The following is an 18734-nucleotide window of genomic DNA, read 5'->3' as shown; positions in this document are numbered from 1 at the left end:
TTGTTATGGAACTTCTCGAAGGGCTCTAGAGAAAACTAACCAACCACCAAACGTTTTGCCCATTAACTTAGCTCCACCGTCTCCAAGCTAAGCTACCCCAGCCCAAGCCCAAACCTGACTTTGCCAGCCCTGTCTTGTTTCGCTCACTTTCAGTGCCAGCCTCTCTCTCTAGGTCAGGCCTTTTAGCCGTTGTCGTCCCAGCCAAGGCATTAAGTTACTCTTCTGTCTTCTTTCCAACCTCGTGTCCCGTCCATCCTCGGTTGCATTGCATTGCATTGGATCTACGCATTCTGCGGCAATAATACTCACTTACTCCTCAGAGTCCGACTCTTCCGATAATAACACAATCATCTGATCTACTACGGATACTCCTTTGTTACGTAGCTCATCATCGCATGCGAACTCAGCTTGTCTACCTCCGAATCTCGACCGACCCCTCTCGCTCAACCAAGACCGCCATGCGCATCACGTCCTCGAGCGATTAATCCTATAATTAATTCACCACCTCCCTCATCCGCATCTATACATAATTACAGTACTCCTTTGCGCTGCCCATCATGGAGGATATGGCCAGGGCCGAGTATCCCGCCATGCTGGTGAGCTTAATCCCCTCGACCTCCAATTCTATCGCCACGGGCGACAATGGAGGCAAAAGTCAATACAATACCAGGCTGAACTTTGGCTGACTCTTTTGCGCTATGAATAGGCAACTCTTCAGCCCAGCCAGGCGGTGCAGACTCTTACCGAACGAATGAAGCGCATGTCCCGCGTCAACACCGAAATTGCCGACTGGCTCCAGGTACGACAATCCGCAAACTGCCAATGGCTACGCAACGACATGGCATCATGCTGCGAGCCTCGTCGACATCCCGCTAATCAATTCTACACAGGAGCGCCGTCGCGTGGAGGATCAGTACGTGCAGGGCCTCAAGAAGCTTGCTACCTTCAAGGTTCCCAATTCTCAGTCTGAGCTAGGGTAAACATCCCTCCTGAGGCTTTTGTATCGCAATCACTCACAGAACTGCAGTGTGTTCCAAGCGCCGTGGAATAGGATCATCGACTCGACGGAAAACATCGCCCACTCGCATCATCAGCTTGCCGATCGCATCGAGAGAGATATCGAGCATCCGCTGCGCAATTTTGCCAACCGCAAAGATGTCCAGAACATGAACACCATGTCCAGCAACCTAACGACTATGGCTAAGGACCTCGAAGAGTCCCAGAATCAGGTCGATAAGCTCACCAAGAAAGGAGGCCGTGCAAACACTTCAAAGGTCGATGCAGCTTCTTCCAAGCTCGAATCTGCTACAGGACAGTGGGAATCGCAGGCACCCTTTATCTTCGAATCTCTTCAGGCCCTCGACGAGTCACGAGTGAACAACCTTCGTGATCTTCTCACACAGTACCAGACCCACGAATCCGATTCAGCTGGGCGTGTGCAGGAGAATGCTATGGAGACTCTTGCTCTGATGCTCGAAATCGACACGGAAAAGGAGATTCAGTCATTCGTTCATAGGGCTACGGCTGGCAAGGCGAAGCTTCCTACAAGGACATCAACACGGCAGTCGTCTTTCGCAGGCACAACTCCTTCGACACCAGTTCCTCCAAGCACTGCTGATAGCACCAATTTGCCTGCTCCAAGCGCTCACACATCGTCTCCTGCGCCTGTTCCAGCTCCCGCCTCTTCCCACGCAGGCGATGATGATATCAGCGAAAACAACTCGGTTCCACAAGAGAAGCCAGGTGAGTACATCGGGAACATTCAATGACTATTTGCTAACAGCTTCAAGGTGGTAAATTGCGCCGCCTCGGTACCATGTTCGGTGGACGCAGGAGACAGAGCATGCACGCCGGTTTCGGCCAACTCTCTCCCGGAAAGCTAGGCCCCAGCTTCGGACGATTGGGAACCAGTCACAGCCAAAATGACCGCGGTGTCTCCCCTCGAGGCTCCTCCAACAACCTCGCAGAGCACCACCGATTGTCCTCTCTCGCAGAAACTCCCGATGTGCCCAAGCTACCCAATAACGAGACTGACTCACCCAGGCCCGATGCCTCGCATGAGAACACGAACGGAGTGTCGCACAACGGAAATCTGCTCGACAGCCCGATCCCACAAACGACTGGGGGTACAGTCAACGGTAACCATGAACCCGATCTGTCAGATGTCCAGCCTCCTCCTGGTCCTCCGCCGTCGCACAAGCAGGAGAACCAATCCCCCGCGCCGCAACAGCTCGCAACCAAGGATGCTGAAGGATTTACCGTTCCACCACCAATGAACGACCCTATCTCTGAGGCTCAGCGTGAAGCTAAGGAATCTGGCGAAGACCCTGACCAGCTTCTCAAGGTCAACATTCAACAGACACCTGTGGAGGACGAAGATCCAGAAGCCAAAATGGCTGCTCTTTCTAGCGTCGCCAACAGCCTCAAGCTTGGGCCGGCCACTCGTCGTAGTGGTACGGTGAGAGGACGTCGTGACGTGCGCCATACTATGTATGTGCCACCGCCCAACCTCCCTGAGAGCGGTACAGATTCGTCCCTGAGCGCTAGGCCAACATCTCCATCTTTCGCACAATCCCTTTCCAAGAGCAGTGCAGTTGCAGCCTTGGCATCTGAGGCTAGCATTGCTGGTACTTCAGATACGCAGTCTGTGCGGTCAGGCAACTCATTGGGTGGCCTGAACCACCCTCAGCATGCGCATATGACTGCTCCAGGACTGAACACGTCCATCATTGAGAGTGTTTCTGCTACATTTGAAGATGGTGTCGTCAAGTCTACAACTATTACTGGCGAGGTTGCATTCGTCAACAACCCCAGTGACTCTGGTGATGCGAAGAGTAAGCAACCCCCAATATCACAATAATTGCACCAACTAACATATATCAGGCTACGAGACTATCCGCATTAACAACTTTTCGGCCCTTGAGCGCATCGGACCGAACCGCATTTTTGTGCAGAACTCATCTCCTGACCATAACGATCAGTTCAACCTCGACGTATCTCACCTCACCAAGAACGCAACCGCATTCTCATACCGAGTATTTTCCGAGGACTCCGAAACCCCTACGCTGGGCGAGCATGCTCCTCTCTCCCTCAAACCCGCATGGAAGCCCCAAGGAGACAAACTCGGCCTCTTGCTTCAGTACCAGCTCAACCCATCCTCAAAGCTCACCGCCCCAGTAACACTACACAACGTTGTCATCGTCGCGACCTACGAAGGCAAATCCAGCGGCGCCCAAACAAAGCCCGTAGGAACACACCTCAAGGACAAACACCTTGTGTACTGGCGCATCGGCGATCTCACCCTCACCACCGAACCTCACAAGATCGTCTGCCGCATCATCGGCGCAGAAGGTGCAGAGCCTAAACCTGGCCACATCGAAGCACGCTGGGAACTCACGGCCACAGGCGATCAAGTCATCGGCAGCGGTATCTCCATCTCCAGACTCGACGAGGGCAAGGGTAAAGGCAAAGATGTCTCCGAGGACGATCCCTTCGCAGACGACACCGCTAGCACAGAACACAAGTGGGTTGACGTACCTATCTCGAGAAAGCTCGTCAGCGGTAAATATGAAGGACGGTAGTGGGTAGTGTTGAATAATTTTCACGTGCATGGATAGAAAAGACAAGATATTTGCCATATCTTGGCGGCGCATTGAATAGCGAGCGTATGGGGCTAGTTCCTGGGGTGAACTTTTCACTCTTCTTCATTTTGTTACCCATCTTCATCTTTTTCTTTAGTATAATTTTCTCTTTGTATGCGTATTTGTATGTTAAAAACCACACCTAGGGAGGAACAGAAAGTAGGCTTATATGTATGGAGCTGAAAGAAACAGAACCATGATGAATCATAAAAAAGGACAATATGTCCAGATTCTTTTTGCTACTTCGCTGCCTCTATACTAATTCCTTTTTGTCCTTATACTCCAAAACCGTGGGACATAAAAAGGTGACATGCTTTTAATATACAGAAATGATCACGCCTTTTTGCTCTTTTTACTATCTTGGTCCTTCTTATACTTTGAATACTTCTCCCCTAGATAACGCCACGTTCTCGAGAATCCGCCCATCAACAAGCCCTTGATACTTTGCACGGTACTTGGCCAGTTTACCGTTTGCTTAATAACGATGCGCACCGTTTCGTTGAGTTTCTGGGCGTCGTCTGTGGCGATGCGGCGCTCAAACTCTCCGCCTTGCATCTTTTTAACGGCGCCGCCTTCTTCGTCCGTTGATGCCTTCATGAGCTCGTTGAACTCTCCGCGGGGAATACCGAAACGTCTTTGGTACTGGAAGTATAGACGTGATCGGAAGGTCTGGGGGAGTCGTCTGACCATGTTACCGCGGCGAACGGGGTCCATGTCTTGTTGGAGTTTGTTGCCCGCTTCGGGGTTCATGATCCAGTCTGTGTCGTCGATGCGGCAAGCGCCTGTGAAGTCGACATTTGGAAGGGTCTTGACAAGGGGGGCGTAGAGACGACGGAAGTGAATGATGTTGTTGTCGACAATGTTTGTGACCTTGCTCTTGTTCTCTGTTGGGAGAGCCATTCGTGGATCGCCTAGATAGCTCAGACCTGCTATGGTGCTGTAGAGTTCAGCTTCTGTGAACTGTGGTGGGAGGAGAAGAAGAGCTGTTCGAACAGCGGCGATGAGGTTATGTTGGTTGGCGAGTCGGACACGAGGATGGTCGCGGAGAATCTTGACGGGCTTTTGAAGACGACCAGCGAGGTATAGACTATCCCATGAAGAAAGGTCGCGAACGAGGTTATCGATACTTGTGACGCCGTACTTGATGAGCATACCGTTGACCTCGACGTATGGATTGAAGTAAACGCCAGCACCCCAGTTCTGCACACGCGATACAACACCCGAGCCTAGCGAAGCCAGTCCCGAATAATGATTCCTATGTTGCTTCATATTGATCGAATGCCAATGCTCAACATGCGATACACCAAAGATAAAGTCCAGCACTTTCGGCGATCCCTTCTGCGACTTTATAAGCGCCTCCGGTGGATTCGGATGCACAGCGCGAAAGTCTGATTCCGAAATACTAGCCTTCGAAGGGCTCTGCGGAAAGACACCAGAACCGTAGGCAAAGCAGTACATTATCGGCGCATTAAACTGCCGCAGCATAAGGCGCAGAGCTTCCTTGAGCTCATAGTTGATGATCATGTGTTGGTTCGCGCCGAAGAGTCGATGTGGCAGGTCAGCGAAGGACTTGATGGGTGTGTCGAGGTCTTCCCATTCGCTGCTGAAGACATTGAGTTTACTGCTTGGTGTTGAGGACGCGCTGCTTGCGATGGATTCGTCAGAGCTTGAGCTTGAGCTTGAGGTGGGGGTTTTCGTTGAGTTGGAGTAGTATCGTGTGTATTGTGTTGGAGGGATTTGTCGTAGGTGGGAGGATCGGAGGTATATGACACGGGTGGTCACGGAGGACTGAAGATATTAGAGGACGGCGGAGAGGTAGGGGGATATAGAGCTTACCCGGAGGCCAATTGAGGCCATTGTTGAAGATGTGAGTTCTCGGCAGGTGATGTGAGGTTGAGTTCAAGGTTGAAAGCTTGAGAGGTTGTAAGAAATGATGTTACAGCTGAAGCTCTCGGTGCCAAGGTCGTTAGCTGCCGCGGAAGCTTCGGTTGCATTCACCCAAGAACAAGAAGAGCTACAAACAAGCGCAAGCAAAAAGGAACGAATAAAACCGTCGTCATTCACGAGTCGACGTCAGTGGAGCTCGGTTTTGTAAGCGGATGGATCGCAAACTCGACTTCGGTGATCGTCGGGTCTGAAGCTTGACACAAGGGAAAAGAAAGGGAGTGGGTCATGAGGAATGTGGGATGGCCAATCGGGGGAGGCTTTAGAAACGGGGACAGGGGTCCATCTTTATCAGGTACGGAAGACGTCACTGGGATGATATCGACTTGGCAAGCTTGGAGAGAGGATGGTTTGCAAGGATGCGTCATCATGGGGGGAGTGATTGGAGAGTTTGTCAGGGGTTTTAGGATGTGTTTGGCCTGAATTTGGCTTGGGCTTGGTCCATTGGTTTGTGTAAAACTCAAAGAGCTATTGTTATGGCGAAATGCGAGTCAACTTACAAGCAGAACAGACGCAACGACAATAGGACAATTGTTGACCAACCCTAATTGTTGCAACAATAACAGTTGGTCAACAAGCTATTAATTGCATGACGGAGACTTACCTGAGAATTCTCAACGTTAAACTAGCCTGCCGTTACACGCCCCCAGAGTTCAAGAAGCTTCGCGGAGCTTGACGCAGAGCTTCTTCCAGCATACCCTACACATGGGCTCAAAAAGTCTTGGGCAAGTCTCTAGGCCCAAACGCTCTCTCAGTATAAGAGAAGCTCATGACACTATACGAATATTTGATTCATCTCCCTTCCAAAGCTTATATAAATCTTCTAAAATAATAATATTCTCATGCCGCATCTCTCTTATATCGTCTTGAAGCCCACTCTTTGAACGCAAGGACCAGCTGGGTCACGTGATGACGCAAGCTACCGTGGTGATCGCAAACAAACCATCTCCAGACCGCGACCTTTCATTGAATCAAGCAACTCAACCCACAAAACTCGGAAAATGCGCTCCTATACGCCCAACGATAAAGATGGGCGTGGGAGCCGGCGAAGCTCTGTTAATGCCAGATTCCGAGCCAGCACGTCTACTATAGACAGACCTCAGACATCTCTACGACAGTCCAGGGTAAGTCAACACAAAACAAAACAAACATTCCCGAGCTCGAACACAAGTTTCTGACCGCGAACCTTGGCTGCAGATTTCCTCTTTCCGCGCGAGTACACAGCCTACATACAATCTGTTCACGGGCGAATCAAATATTCCTCGACCTCAATCTAGGCAAAGCCACATCGCCGAGTCTGTCCGCCCCGGTTCGCGCGAAAGTCATAAGGAGAACATGGCGCCCCCGGACGCGGACGAGTACGAGAAGTACAGGCGAGAGATCGAGTCATTGAAAGCTGAGATCGGGACGCTGCAATATCGAATTCAGACTGCCGAGCAAGAGAAGGAGATTGCGACGTCGGAACAAAGCAGCAAGTTGGAGCAAGCTCGACGGCGGGAGCAAGATGAAGCGCAGCACCGACAAGCGGCTGAGGCTGAACGCGAAAAAGCGCTAGCGCAAACAGATACTCTTCGAAGGGAATTACAAGAAGTCAAGGACGCGATCGATGGCGATAAGAAGCAATTAGAGCGCAAGGCTCGTGAAGCAGAGGATGAGGCCCGCTTGCTGCAGGAACAGTTGGAGGACCTATCCACAGCGAAGGACGATGCCGCCCGAATTGCCGACCGAAAAGCCACAGACATGGAGATGCAGATTGCCGCGGCGCAAAAGACTATCCAAGAATTTGAGCAGGAGAGCGAACAGCGGGAGAATGTCCTACAACAAACACAAGCTCAATTGGCTGAGAAGGATGGAGTGATCGCGAATCTCGAGGCAGATGTGCTACGGCTCAAAGCGCAAAGCGGCGATGCAGAGACGATGGAGATCATCAGACAGGAACTTACTGAACAAGTTCAGCATATCCGAAACCTCGAGGCGACGAATCGTGATCAGCTCTCCGAACTTAAGCACCTACGAGCGTTGAGCAAGGCGGTTGAAGTTGTCGAAGAAGAGAAGCGAACATTACAGCGAAAGCTTGAGTCGGCCGAATTGATTGAAGCAGAGCTTGCCGAGGCGCGTATCCAGCGACAACGACTGGAGGACGAGCGCTTGGCTTGGTCGGCGTATCTAAGAAACGCTGCCGAGACAGACGAGTCTGAGTTTGACTCGCCAGAGGCTGTGGCAAGGGCCCTTGTTGAAGAGCGCTTGACGAATGCATCATATGTTGAGAAGGTCGGGTCCCTCCAGGCTGAGATTACTGCTGCTCAGAACACGATCCAATCGCTTCGCGACGAGCAGACTCAACTGAAGAATGAGGTCGAGAATGCGAAGACTGTGGCACATGCTAGCAATGCCGATAAGGCCCGAATGCGACTGGAGCGCCAACGTGCCTTGGCCGTCAAGGAGGTCGAATACCTCCGCGCACAGCTCAAGACCTTCGATACCGAGGACGAGACACTTCAGCCAGAACAATTTGACCAGGCCCGCGTACAGCGCGTGCAAGAGCTAGAGGATCTTGTCGACAAGTATAAGATGGAAGTCCAGAACCTACACGCAGAGCTATCGTCAATCGAGCCCTCAGCACCAAGCACACCCCAACCCGCGACAGGAAGCAAGCGCTCAAGAGCGGAGGATGATAGTTCTCAAGAGCAACTCGGCCAACTCACGCGAAAGAAGCGTATGCTAGAGGAGCAATTGACCAAGTCGCAAAACAAGATTGCTCTGCTGGAGAAAGACTTGTCCACCAGCAAGGAACAACTCAAAGCTGCTAAGCAACAAACACAAACACGTGTTCTATCACTCAAGTCCAATCCCACATCAGACTTTGAAGCTATCAAGCGCTCCACCCTCGAAGCACTAAAGAAGGAGAACGAAGACCTCCTCGCAACCCTCCAATCCAAGAACGCCAACTCCTCCGTCCCTATGATCCCAACCTCCGTCCTCGCCGCAATGGAGCGCGAAATAACCGCCGCCAAGTCCGAAACCGCCTCCGCCGAGAAGCGCACGCGCCGCCTAAAAGAAGTCTGGGGCTCCAAATCCCAAGAGTTCAAAGAAGCCATCTTCTCCACGCTCGGGTGGACCGTGACGTTCATCCCCAACGGCAAAATGCGCGTCGAGAGCACGTTCTACCCCTCGCAGACAGACGAGCATGAGAATTCCATCGTGTTTGATGGCGAGCGCGGCACGATGAAGGTTGGCGGTGGACCGAGGAGTGATTTCGCGAGGAGGATTAATGATCAGATTGGGTTCTGGGTTAGGGAGAAGGGATGTATTCCTGGGTTTTTGGCGGCGCTGACGTTGGAGTTTTATGAGGAGCATACAAGGGCTTCGAAGTAGGATGGATGTGATGATAGTTAATACCCCTGTATATTTGTGTTTATAATGAAGTCAGTTGAGGATTGTATATAGGAGGCATGGCTGATGCCTTTCTGCAAATGCATCCGTGGACTCCATGTATCTTAATGATATGGCCGCCCAGATCGGCTAAAGCGTTAACATAGAGCTTGTCAATCGTCACCCTGGGGCCTGGGCTTGTTTCCAAAATCTAGTTGCGCCTGGCCTATCAAACTTGACCTTGGTATTGTGAGTAGCGCATCATATATCAACGGCGACTTGGTTGATGGCTCAGGGGTCATCTGGCCGACTTTGGTGCCTTGCCGGGGAAGTAAGCTGTGTGCCATTCTTCTGCGTACTATACCCAGTCGGTCGCATGGTAGGAACATCCAAGTGCAGCATGTTGTGAGTTACTTGGTCATTAGGGGGGAAAGACTTCGGACACTCTCGCTTCAGGTAGGTATGCAGCCCCTGGGGAGCAAGATAACTTGTAACATTAGCTCGGGACACTGAAATCCACTGATCTAAATGGTTGGCAAGGTATCATAAACTTACCTAAGTATTTTCATATCTTAGGTAGGATGAAGGTCCTAAAGTTTCTTGCCTCCCCTAGCCTACCTGGGTATGCACTCTATGGACTTGCAACTTCCTCTCACAGCAGTGCTTTCTCTCATAATACTTGGCTAACCAAGGTACTCATGGAAAGGCATCTACCAGGCCAACTTGTACTCTACAAACTTTTACTCTTCATCGATCGTCATCATCATCATCATCCATCAAGACTATACCGTATCATATCAAAACATCATGTGCGAGTTTAACGACGATGAGATATCAAAAGATCCCAACCCTTTCATCACCGTCCCTCCACCTTCAGGATCTTCAGGACCCCAAACCTCCATCACCGTCGACCTTACGCAAACGCCAGATTCGGCCGATGGTCGGAGACCAAAACGTACCACTGGCCAGAAACGTAAACGTGCCACTGTGACAGAAGAAGCAGAACAACTTGAGAATATTCCATCGGTTAAGCATGTTCAGGCTGATCACGACTCTATTCCGACTCCTTTTGAGACACCCTCGACTGTGGATGCGCGCCAAGATCCTGCCGTCGATACTCCTGATGTTGCACCACCATCTCAACGCAGCAGTTCACCTCTTTCACCTCCACCATGGCTTTCAGACAAACCACAGCCTTCAACTTCACAACGGCGGCCTTCGACTCCACCACGGTTCTCAAGTCCACCACTACAAAGGTCTTCCTGGTGGGTTGGACACGACCAAGACATTCCCAGCCCGTCACATGAGCCAGCAAAAGTTTCGCCCCGTATGCTCGGCCTCCGAGAACTCGGAGAAGCCCTCATGACCAGCCTGGAAAAAACTCACGAAAGAGATCGTCACCAGTTGATTCAGCTAGTGCTAGCTAGTTCTCAAGGCGAGGGAAGTTGCTCGACCGACAACTTATGCCTACACCGCAGGCAACTAATTGCTGCGATGGATGAGCCGTACCGGATGAAGATCAACTGGCCACAGATTGCTACGGGCGAAGGAGCTGACCGACCTGTAGAGCTATACCATGTCATTTGCTGGGATGCAATGATAGACACAGAAGGACTCTTGCCAAAGAAGCTCTTCCCAAAGATGGTCGAAAATGAAAGTGGAGACTTCGAAAAGATTGGGCTCATGGCGAGACAGTGGCTGAAATACTCGGGCAATGTCTTTCCGGACAGAATGAGCAAGATTCTTGAGAGACTCAAGACTATTGTGAAGCCTGGAGAAGATATCGCTGAAGTTTGGCGACTCAAATGTAGGCGAGAACTGTGGCACGTAGCGGACAAAACTTGTAGTCTTTCGGCAATTCTCTTGATGGGAGATACTTATGTATAAGAAGTGATGGAGGGGGTTGGCTTTGATAATAGGTAGTTATAATGAGATTATCAAGTTATTTGCATTAAAACTTCTGACTTTAAATCAACGTGCTGTAATAAACTAGTCTAATAGCTTGCTAAGATATACTAAACTTACTAAACTCTTTTATTATTTAGAAAAGATATACTAAACTTACCTAAGTCTTTTTATCATTTAGAAAAGAGGTCTTGAAGATTTCTTACAGTTAGACTGGGAAGCATTTCATCAAATTGGCTCAATGAGCTAAATCTTGCTGATCAGGGTGCCCACTTGCACCTGTAGAACAAGACATCCTGTTGAGAAACATGATATTTACTACTACCTGCACCATTATATTATGAATTATCCTCTATATTTACAGGTGTATAGCTCTCAACAACGCCCACAGCGCTTACAAAAGTCGCCCCTCTCCCGCTCTTTCTTCATCTTTGCCGTTCTCTTGGCAGCTCTGTCTTTTTGTTTTTGCTTCTTCAGCTCCTTATCCATCATCCTGAGAATCTCAGAGTCATCAGAGCTTGTGGTGCTTGTTTCCGTGTATACACTATCTCGTCTCTGTATGGGGACTGTTTGAGGGAGGGGGTATGCTGGGACCTGGCCATGTCCTGGTGCCTGGCTGTGTGCCGGCACTGGGTTGTGTAGTGGTACTGGATTGTATCCTTGATTTCCCGTTGGTAGTGCAGAAGAAGCATGGTGAAGCCCTGGAATTTGCTGTGGTATAGTGCTTTGTGGTGGCAAATGACTCTGCTGGTGAGCTGGTGGCTGCACAGACGGTAACCGTGTTTCTGAAGGTCCTGGAGCTCCCAAACCTAGCTCACTAATCCTTTGTTGCAAAAACTTTTCCTGTTCTGTACGTCTTTGTTGATCCTGGACTTCCGCCAGTCCCGGTTCAGCAACTCCCTGCCTCAGTCCTCTCTCAACTTCCTCTTTCTGCATAGTAATAACCTTTTCCATATTCTCCCCCGCCTCATCAATCATGCTGCTGACTTCCTCTCTCCTTGCATCGACCATCTCGTCATGTTCCATATTCTTCAACTCAATGAGAAGTTCAGAGCTGTGAGCCAAACTGGACATCAGTTCATTGATGAGTTTTGCTTTATCGAGGATTGTCTCCAATTTTTCTTTTGCGTTAGCATCTTCAGGAAGAGGGAGGTTCATGGTGCTCATATTGCGAAAGAATTCTAGTTGGAAGGATAGTGCTTGGTAGACTTGGTTGGTCAGGAAAGGAAATGTGTCGATTAGTGAGTCCCATGGGAAGTCAGAATATGACTGCGGGTCTGCGTTGTTCATGGTAGTGTCCATATTAGCTTGTAATTGAATCTCTTTGAGATTCGGAGCCGTGGTAGCAGTGCGATTTAGCTGAAAGGTCCAGTTCCTTTCAGGTTGGCTCAGTCCAGTTCAAGTGTGGGAAAAGTCTTGCGGAAAAGCCGTGGCGGGTTAGGTAGATATGTCGTTCTTTTAGAGGCATTGATTCAGAACTGTGGCCGGCCATGATGCTGTGAACAGTTTGCTGTGCTTATGAACAAATGAGTCAATTCGTCAGTAGTTAGTGAACGTGATGAGATAAGATGGTCTATCATCTACACACAAAGGAACCGGATCAGAGTGGTGAAAGTGAACACAGCAAAACGGACAACAGACCGAAAACCGGCTGGTAAGAAATTGAATATACCTAGGCGAGGGGCTAATCTAGGTCTTGGATAATTTCGCCAATATTTAGAAGCTTTCAAATCTGGCTTCAATATCGAAATCGTATGATAAAATATTCTCATAGTCATAAACTCTAAACTCTATAGTCTATCTATACCCATCAGACCTTTTAAACTAGAACAAAGTATACCTCAATCGCTTCCACCAGGGAAACGTAGCGAGCTCTGTCCTCCAAGCATTGATAGCCTCCCAATCATGTTCACGTCGGCCCGTATCGATATCAATCTTCTCAATGCTGATCCAACTTGTCCTCTTCCAGAGATATCCTCCAGCCCAGAAAGCCAGCACAATAGGGAGTCCAAGATATTGCATGAAGAAATCCTCAACAGTACCCATTCCGGACTCGCCAACAGGGGCGACAATGGCCACGTAGAACTGAGAAATGTTAGCCGATGTTCTGCACAATGAAGATTTGGGCCTTACCTGAGCAATGAGAATGACAACAACAAAGATCAACCCCAACCATGATCCCCAAACGCCACCAATAGCCTTGAACGGGATTTCATCGAGCGTATGTCCATTATACTTCCACGCCGCTCTAAATCGAATATGCGCAAGACAGATCGATCCCCAGCAAACAAGCATGGCCAATCCCGACAAAGCCAAAAGCCAGTCAAAAATAACAGGACCAGCTGCATCAAGGTTCAAGAAAGCAAGGCATCCAAAAGCAATGATGAATCCAACAGACGGTAAAGGCCGACCCGCTCGATCAACCCAAGTAAAGATCTTTGGCGCAAAACCCTGCTGCGCAAGGGCAAGAAGTGTGCGCGATCCGCCATACACTGAGGCGATGCCGAGGGATAAGACGGATGAGAGGATGACGGCGTTCATGTAGTGATCAAGGCCCTTGAGGCCGGAATATTTCCCAACAAGGACGAAAGGTGAAGCTGCGCTGTTGGAGTAAGAACTCGAGCTGAGAAGATTCTCATCATTGCAGCTGATCAACAATCCAACGAACAGCAGCGCAACAATGTAAAACAAGCAGATTCTCCAAAAGACCTGCTTGATAGCTGCAGGAACCGAAGCAGTAGGATTTCGAGACTCAGCAGCTGCCAAACCCACAAGTTCCGAACCAGCAAACGAAAACGCCGCTGTTACGAAAACAGAGCAAAATCCCTTAAATCCATTCTTGAAAGCACCAGGGTCATGCCACAGCTTAAAGCCCTGATACGTATCGTAGCTCCCACTCGACGGACCCCCGCCACAAACCAACACCAGTGCGATTATCATAAAGATAGAAATCGATGTGAGTTTGAAGCACGCAGCCCAGAATTCTTCCTCAGCGTATCCTAGCGTGCCGAACATGTTGAGGATGGTAATAGCAGCGAGAAACACGGCGATCCAGACTCCGGGGGAGATGTCAGGAGACCAGTACTGGATAGTAATAGCGCAGACGGTGAGTTCGAGAGGAAGTGTAGCAGCCCATTGAAGAGTGTAGTTCCACGCCATGGCGAAACCAAAAGACGGGTCGATGAAACGAGCCGCATACGTATAAAAACCGCCAGAGATGGGATACATGACGGCTAGTTCACCCATTGCGTAGACAACATTGAAAACCATGACTCCAACGAGGAAGAAGTCGATAAACAACGTAGCAGGCCCCTGAGGCCATCAGTAAATACTCAATTGAGTGAAGGGCACACTTACACCTTTACTCAAAGCCGAACCAGATCCAACAAAGAATCCAGCACCGATCGATCCTCCAATAGCAACCATCTGAAGATGTCTCGGCTTCATCTTGCGATCCAATTCCACAAGCCCAAGTCCATAATGCTTCCTAGTAAAAGACTTGGCGTTCAATCCCGTCCTCGTCATGAAATCATCCTGCTCATATTCTTCACCCGTTGCAGTGAAGGTTTCTTTCGTAGGAGCGTTTTCATCAGCCATTACGCCTTTTTCTCCAACGACGGGAGAATCAGATATGACTTTTTCAACAGCCATGATAGCCAAATTCAAGGAATCACCTAAAAAACGGAAAAGAGTGAGGAATTAAGGAAAAAAGAAAAAAGTTCTTGCTAAATGGCCCCATTATAAAAAAGATCAGAGGCCCCATAGTAACAACGCTATTAGGCCCACACATGGCATGGTCATGACTCTGGATGCAAAATTTTCATTAATCGCCATTGAATCTCCACGATCTAAGGAGGAGTTTTGGTTACTACTCCAGATATTGAATTGGTTATTTACGTAAATCTCCATGGGGAAGGGGTTGGTATTGATAATGAGGGTATCTACTCCAGGAGATTTGGAGGTTTTGCGTCTCCACATTGAAAAGTTGGAGAAAATTGTCTACAAGACTTTAAAACATAAAGAATCTAAGATATCGTGATAAGTAACAGTAGAGATTATGACTCTAGTGTTTCTGAAAACATGTTAATTCACGAGAAACAGAGATTTTTCAATCATTCAATGAGTCAAGTTGAGTGGTTCGACCAATTTGCCACTGTCTAATACCGAGGTCAAATTCTCACAGCAGCAATGTCGATATCGAGATTTTCGTTTATCAAAAGCCTCATGCAACTTAACTGGTGAACTGATTCGACGATCAATCAAGATCTATCTTATTACGTTACTCCCAAGTCTAATAAGCCCACTCTGTAAATCTTCAAGTCAGAGACATCCTTGTCTCTATAACGTAAAAAAGTTGCGGCTCAGCGGATCGTGGTGGAGCCATGATCGGAGCCGATGGACGGTCACTTATTCCCGAATTGCCTCCATCACCCGCTAGAGTAGGATTGCTACCAAATTTTGAGATAAACAGAATAACAAACAGATAAACCAGCAACAACAAGAATGGAGGCAATAAAGGTAATGTAGATATCATCCGATTGCCCTCTAAGTGAATTACACTAGAAAATGCCCTATTTGGACGAAGCCCTTGATTTCTTATGCTCCAAGAATTAGCCACTAAGCTCTTCTCTAACATCTGCCGGACCATGAAGAGCAATCTCATCCACCTTAATAGGCAGTCCTCAATACAGCGACTGGCTCGGCTGGGCAGGCGATCTGGCACTATTCGCCCCTGCAGACACTTTCATCTACAACTACTATGGAAACTAGACGAAGCCCCTTTTGTGTAAAAGACTCGTGGTGGTCCGGTGCCGAAAGTTGTTCCTGATGTATTTTGACATCTTCATACTACAAGGATGATTGGCCGGCTGGTGTATACGGTAATGTCACAGCTCTGACGACTTGGGATGTTTGGAAGGTATCGAGGGATAATATAATTTTGAAGACTCAGTATAAGACGATGATTGGTTTTGCAGATGGGATACCAAGTAATATGTTTGGTTGGACTAGCTTTCAGGACTCCAAGACATCAAATCGAGGGTCTTGACGAGAAAGGCGCTGGCGACGGGGTGATTGTCTGCGAGAGCCTTCTCGGGATACTCGGGAGGAGCGTCTGGATACAGTCAATCTTGAAAAAGGGCTAGGATCATGAAAGCTAAGGCCTCAGAATTATGGAGACAGAGAAACCTTACACCGAGTTGACAGTGGGCAAAGCGAAGGCTACATGATGCCCTACCATGAGTTTGGGGCAATTGGGCACTTCATCATGGAGAGTCTAGCAGGGATAGAGTGCATTGAGTGAGGGTGGAGTAGATCTTGTGTGTAGCTTGAAACGATGGCGGATGCTATCATGTGTGTAAAGGCAGAACATTTGACTCTCTATGAGTTGGTCTCTTGCTTGTGGAAGTTGAAGTCTTTGGATCACGAGGTTGAGCCTTTCACTATAATTTTAGTGTTTCCTGCTATGACACATATTGAAGTCGTACTTCCGTAAGGGGGTGGCCAACGGAGGTATTCTGGACAAAGTGGAGCGGGATAATGGACTATCCATTCCAGGTTGAGTAAGAGGATAGAGGGATCCATTAAGCCAATGCCGAGCCAAGTTCTTTAAGTTTGGTCAATATCGAGGTAGATGTGAGCTAGCAAATGAGAGGTGAGAAATAAGAAACGGAATTCTTTACCCTGATTATGTTAGCGTTTTACGCGGAACATACGCGAACTTGACTTCCTAAATTTATTTCCAGACCATCCTCACATTGGATCATGTAGGTTCGTGTTCAAGGGATGAATCCGATTGGAGCGCGTCCCTCAATCACAGAAAGCGAGTACACATGGCTTTGTGACTGGTCAATGACCTATATCGCGAGTCATGATATCTCTTCAACGGGAACTTCGCATCGTATCATCTGCGAGCTCCCCAAGCGAGAATCCGCGGAACTGGTCACATATTACTATATGTAAAACCTTATTTTGACCGCTAGTATTTTAGTTTGAGACTTTTATGGGGTATTCTGTGAATAGACGAGTACAGAGTTTTCGGCAGTTGTATAAGTAGTTCGACCCCTGATTTGCCAAGGAACTAGAGTCCGATTTACCGATCACAAACCTATGAAAATATGTGCGATTATAGCAAACTAAGTCTTGGCGATGTTTCTTGGCATCACTGTGAGAAGTTGGAAGATCAGGAATACCTCGTATTCTTGTCATGAGTTTCCGAAGTCCTGGCAAGTCCGGAGTAGTTACGCCTGTTGAGAATTACTGGAGACCATGAGATCGATGATCTTTCGAGTTGACGTACTGAGAATAGGGATTATTGAGCTGTAATTTTGGGTATAAATATGTGCTTAGATCTCCTCAAGAAAAGAACTATCCATATCACAACTCTCAGCATCACAAACCCCAAGCTTCAGTCGAACAGCCCATCAAATAAGGTATATACCTAATCCTCAAAGTTTCTCACAAAGCCTAACTCTTACAGCACCTGCCTTTTCCCATCAAAATGAAGGTCTCAATCCTCGGTCTCCTCACCCTCTCAGCATTCGCTTCCGCATGCGCCAGCTACGAAAGCTGCCACTGCTACGACAGCAACGGCGTTCCCAACAACGGCGCCACCCAGACCGTTTGCGATCACTTCAAGGGTGGAATGGAGCCCAACACGCGAGAGTACGGTGCGAATACCCAGTACAAGGAGTGCAACGTCAAGACTTTTGGTGGCGGTGCTTCGAGCTTCGATAACTGTGACTGGAGACGCAGATGTCAGAGTGCTGGCGCCACTGGTGCTGATTCTTCTTGCCGGAGCAAGTTTCCTTAGGTGTATTGTGAGAAATGGAAGCTTGAGTCGTTGTATGGAGTTCCAATGTTATTGGTTTAAGCTCGGCCGACTTGAAGCGGGTTCTACTGTTTATACTGAAGATTTATGACCACAAGTACGAAATTGTATATGTTTCCAAGAAGGTGTCTCATAAACCCTGGACATCATGGTACAGGACAATCTGATGTAAGCCCGATATTTTCGGTGCACCGATCTAGTGAGTTGAAATAACGGTGACATGCCAAAGTTTTGAGTATGTAAACACACCGGCATATGCTTCGGTTTTGATTAGTAATTATTTAGTAGTCAATCAGGTATCGCCAATAGTAGCTTGTAAGCCACCTTCCTAATCTTGGCCAGAAATACTAGACGACTATCCTGCAATCCACTGATGAGGCTCGCTGAGGTCAATCAATCTGACAACGAACAAGACATGCATACCACGAGGGATAGTGTTTGCCTTGTGATTTGTTAGCCTGCTGTAATGTTTTGCATGTGAGACACGGCACGCGCAGTGATGAAATACGAGCTTAGCATGGCAGAGTTGACATACATCATCAACGCAGCCTATAACCCTGAGGCTTTAGTAAATAGTCCGAGCCCCAGATAAGAATACATCCGAGGTAGTCTGTAAATTATGAGACCGACTAGTAATGAGCATCACTCTTATAGTCTGGCTTAGCACAATGTCTCACTAAACAGCTGACTGATCACCAACTCGGCACTCCCCGCCTCTAGGGACCACGCTAAAGGTCTGAAGATTAACTTTCAGCCACAAGCCGATCAGCTGCAAAGAGCTCCAAATTTAGACGTCATAGCTAAATGCCTCAACAATTCACAAGATCGTCGTGCCAATTGGTCTCCCTTGCAATTCAGCTTCACAAAATTGCGGGGAACTCGCTGATGTTGCTCAGTAAATCTGACCACGTACGGACGCCACAATAATCAGAATAGGAAAATGAGTCGCCAAGGTTTCAAAAATGTCTCTGAATCCAAGGCAACGGAGACACGGAATATGCACGACGATGCAAGCCCGATGAGCCAATCAGACTATGACGCGT

The 18734-nt window shown here is 48.5% G+C and overlaps 7 protein-coding genes across 7 annotated transcripts; 4 read left to right on the top strand and 3 right to left on the bottom strand.

Annotated features, from left to right (window-relative positions):
- The first annotated feature begins 60 nt into the window (after nucleotides 1-60).
- Nucleotides 61-5763, top strand: FOIG_04881 (uncharacterized protein). Its single transcript, XM_031203207.1, has 6 exons — nucleotides 61-596; nucleotides 707-799; nucleotides 891-976; nucleotides 1028-1743; nucleotides 1791-2834; nucleotides 2884-5763. The coding sequence occupies exons 1-6, from the start codon at nucleotides 558-560 to the stop codon at nucleotides 3579-3581; spliced, it is 2676 nt and encodes an 891-aa protein (XP_031066786.1). The 5' UTR covers nucleotides 61-557; the 3' UTR covers nucleotides 3582-5763.
- On the bottom strand, nucleotides 3819-5813 carry FOIG_04880 (uncharacterized protein). Its single transcript, XM_031203206.1, has 2 exons — nucleotides 5478-5813; nucleotides 3819-5429 (listed from the first exon to the last, which is right to left on the bottom strand). Exons 1-2 carry the CDS (start codon nucleotides 5496-5498, stop codon nucleotides 3975-3977), a joined length of 1476 nt encoding a protein of 491 aa, XP_031066785.1. The 5' UTR covers nucleotides 5499-5813; the 3' UTR covers nucleotides 3819-3974.
- Nucleotides 5814-6550: 737 nt separating this feature from the next.
- Nucleotides 6551-9203, top strand: FOIG_04879 (mitotic spindle assembly checkpoint protein MAD1). Its single transcript, XM_031203205.1, has 2 exons — nucleotides 6551-6709; nucleotides 6783-9203. The coding sequence occupies exons 1-2, from the start codon at nucleotides 6587-6589 to the stop codon at nucleotides 8958-8960; spliced, it is 2301 nt and encodes a 766-aa protein (XP_031066784.1). The 5' UTR covers nucleotides 6551-6586; the 3' UTR covers nucleotides 8961-9203.
- Nucleotides 9204-9764: 561 nt separating this feature from the next.
- On the top strand, nucleotides 9765-10976 carry FOIG_04878 (uncharacterized protein; the record flags this gene model as incomplete). The annotated part of the gene is made up of 2 exons (XM_031203204.1): nucleotides 9765-10784; nucleotides 10959-10976. The coding sequence occupies 2 exons, from the start codon at nucleotides 9765-9767 to the stop codon at nucleotides 10974-10976; spliced, it is 1038 nt and encodes a 345-aa protein (XP_031066783.1).
- A 261-nt stretch (nucleotides 10977-11237) lies between these two features.
- On the bottom strand, nucleotides 11238-12164 carry FOIG_04877 (uncharacterized protein; the record flags this gene model as incomplete). Its single annotated transcript, XM_031203203.1, has 1 exon — nucleotides 11238-12164. The coding sequence occupies one exon, from the start codon at nucleotides 12162-12164 to the stop codon at nucleotides 11238-11240; it is 927 nt and encodes a 308-aa protein (XP_031066782.1).
- Nucleotides 12165-12593: 429 nt separating this feature from the next.
- Nucleotides 12594-14513, bottom strand: FOIG_04876 (amino-acid permease inda1; the record flags this gene model as incomplete). Its single annotated transcript, XM_031203202.1, has 3 exons — nucleotides 12594-12947; nucleotides 12996-14174; nucleotides 14220-14513. 3 exons carry the CDS (start codon nucleotides 14511-14513, stop codon nucleotides 12687-12689), a joined length of 1734 nt encoding a protein of 577 aa, XP_031066781.1. The 3' UTR covers nucleotides 12594-12686.
- Nucleotides 14514-17200: 2687 nt separating this feature from the next.
- On the top strand, nucleotides 17201-17869 carry FOIG_04875 (uncharacterized protein; the record flags this gene model as incomplete). Its single annotated transcript, XM_031203201.1, has 2 exons — nucleotides 17201-17293; nucleotides 17341-17869. 2 exons carry the CDS (start codon nucleotides 17201-17203, stop codon nucleotides 17671-17673), a joined length of 426 nt encoding a protein of 141 aa, XP_031066780.1. The 3' UTR covers nucleotides 17674-17869.
- Nucleotides 17870-18734: the final 865 nt, after the last annotated feature.

This window comes from Fusarium odoratissimum (assembly GCF_000260195.1).
Source record: "Fusarium odoratissimum NRRL 54006 unplaced genomic scaffold supercont1.6, whole genome shotgun sequence".
NCBI classification, from domain to species: domain Eukaryota; kingdom Fungi; phylum Ascomycota; class Sordariomycetes; order Hypocreales; family Nectriaceae; genus Fusarium; species Fusarium odoratissimum.
Note: the sequence above shows the minus strand (reverse complement) of the source record. Positions and strands in the feature narration are given on the sequence as shown.